General features: G+C 36.3%; 1 protein-coding gene across 1 annotated transcript; it reads left to right on the top strand.

Annotated features, from left to right (window-relative positions):
- The first annotated feature begins 255 nt into the window (after positions 1-255).
- LOC101651039 (transmembrane protein 258-like) lies at positions 256-603 on the top strand. The gene has a single exon (XM_045293282.1). The coding sequence runs from the start codon at positions 257-259 to the stop codon at positions 494-496; it is 240 nt and encodes a 79-aa protein (XP_045149217.1). The 5' UTR covers position 256; the 3' UTR covers positions 497-603.
- Positions 604-2,416: the final 1,813 nt, after the last annotated feature.

Here is a 2,416-nt window from a genome sequence, read left to right as displayed (position 1 = left end):
TTGACTGAAAATAGAAAAGTCTCCAAATATGTTTGCCTGCAACTTATAGACTGTGCAAAAGCATGCAATTGTGTGTACCACTACAAATTATAGAGTACTGTTAATTTAAGTAATTTAGTGATAATTGGTTTGTGTTTTTCTTCTCTTTTAATTAGTTCTTAATCACAGATTCTAGTTTATACTTTTCAAAGTGCATAAATATATGCATGCTGGTTCTTCCGGTAGTGAAGTGGCGGCGAACCCGGTGCCTGGCAAAATGGAGCTCGAGGCCATGAGCAGGTATACCAGCCCGGTGAACCCAGCTGTCTTTCCCCATCTGACCGTGGTGCTCCTGGCCATTGGCATGTTCTTCACCGCCTGGTTCTTCGTTTACGAGGTGACCTCCACCAAGTACACTCGGGACATCTACAAAGAGCTCCTCATCTCCCTGGTGGCCTCGCTCTTTATAGGCTTTGGGGTCCTCTTCCTGCTGCTCTGGGTCGGCATCTATGTATGACAACCCCCACCCCCTCGGGGCACCAACCAGCGGCTTCACTGGATCTCTCCTTTTGTAAATTACACTTTGGGTCTTTTTTTACTCTTTCTGAAAAGAGTCACCCCTGTGCTCACAATAAAGGCAGAGGTGTGACAGTTCAAAATATATATATATATATATATGCATGCCTAGTTTTGTATACAGCTTTATAAGCACACACATATATACACATATAACATTTTCAGCACAAATATGGAGATACATCTATTGACAATGGACAAGAGCTCCCCTCTTCCAGACCTTCTGGTCCACATATGGACTGTTTGGGGGTTGTTGTTTTTCCTTTTTAATATCTTATTTTGAATTAAGTGAAGATTTTCAGAGCCAGTCAGTTGTTCATTCAAACCTTGATAGAGCCTTTGTTTCAAGTTACTGATTTCAATCTCCAAAACGTAATATCACTTTCTACATGCGTTTCTCATTTCAATTCCACTTTCTTCAAAGGAGGGAAGCTTATCACTTTCAATTTTAAGTCTAAATTCTCACAAGATCCTCCATAGGTAAAGGTGTTGGCACAAAATAAAAACCTTGATAAAGAAAGAGAAATATACAGTTGATTTTAGAAAATGTATTTTATTAAGTCTGCGTAAATAAATACAGTAACATTTATTTATTATTTTAGATTTTCTACCAGTGATTGGAAATATTCAAACAATGGCAACTGTGGATACATAAAAGCAACAAAGATGGCTCCTTCTGACTGTTCAAACGGCAGCAAACACATTTGTAAGAAGTCAGCTGCTTGTTTTCCACGCTAGCAATGTGAAAAACAATAACACACAAAACAAACAAGAAAATGTCAACTGGTTTTTCATGATAACCCACCCAACCTCTTGGCAGTTCTAACATTTCCATATCTCACTTGAGATGACCTTCCTTCATTTTTATTTTATTTTATGGCTGTATCTGTTGTAACCTCTGATGGAGGTGAGGCTAAATAAAATTTGAGATGCAGCAGACTTATCACTTCATACCCTCTTCCATATAAAATGTTAAATAAGAGCAAGGATGATCAAAATAGTGAAATAAGACAGTGCAGCTGCGCCAGGTGCTTTCTCTGGTTTTGCAACTCACATAGTTAGTACCTGTTTTACAGATGTCTGTCATATTCTGTACATTTTAACTGGAAATGAATGCCATTAGTCATCAAATCCATTACTTTGCATGCCTTGCATATGTATTGTTGTTTGACTCCTTACCTTTTAGGAGAAGGAAAGGATGTTTGAAAGGAACGAGAGTAGTAACTCTAATCAGGTATGCACCTGGAGCACACCTGGGAATTTTCCAAATTCCCTGTGCTATTTTGCATTCTCCCCAGCAATAAATGAGATTTCCATTGATTTTCAACCTTCAGACATTTAATGATGCCAATTTTAAAACACGCATCTCATAACAAGACTGTGATGTAAATAAACTTCGTACTAATTGCTTTTTCTTGAATGAATAAATTATGTTGAAAATATCATGTAGTTTTGTTGTTGTTTTTGTTTGTTATCACCTTCTATATATCTATATTGAATAATGTGTTCAAATCATTTTCCCATGGTTATGGGCTTGTGATTTTCCATGATAATTTTTATTAAAGTCTAAGTACTAGTACTTGGATTAGATGGCCTTTTACTTGTATTATTTCCATTGGTTACTCTGAACTATCATTAGATTACAGGGATTTTTTAATTAGATTAAGTACAATTAAGCAAATTTTCTTTCATGATGTGTTTTGGCTTGGTTATGAGATCTTTTTGTAACCTACTAAGGAAATATTTTTTATCTTACATATTCATGTAGAGGTTTTGAGATTACATTCTATGCTCACCTCTTGTTCATTTCCACATGGTGTGTGATATGTAGAAATATAGTTCTCTATATACAAATAGGAGG

This window comes from Echinops telfairi, unplaced genomic scaffold (genome assembly GCF_000313985.2).
Source record: "Echinops telfairi isolate 266 unplaced genomic scaffold, ASM31398v2 ScPeMD7_1957;HRSCAF=2489, whole genome shotgun sequence".
NCBI classification, from domain to species: domain Eukaryota; kingdom Metazoa; phylum Chordata; class Mammalia; order Afrosoricida; family Tenrecidae; genus Echinops; species Echinops telfairi.
Note: the sequence above shows the minus strand (reverse complement) of the source record. Positions and strands in the feature narration are given on the sequence as shown.

Excerpts from the sequence above, each read along its gene's own strand:
- LOC101651039 (XM_045293282.1), top strand. The coding sequence starts at position 257 with ATGGAGCTCGAGGCCATGAGCAGGTATACCAGCCCGGTGAACCCAGCT.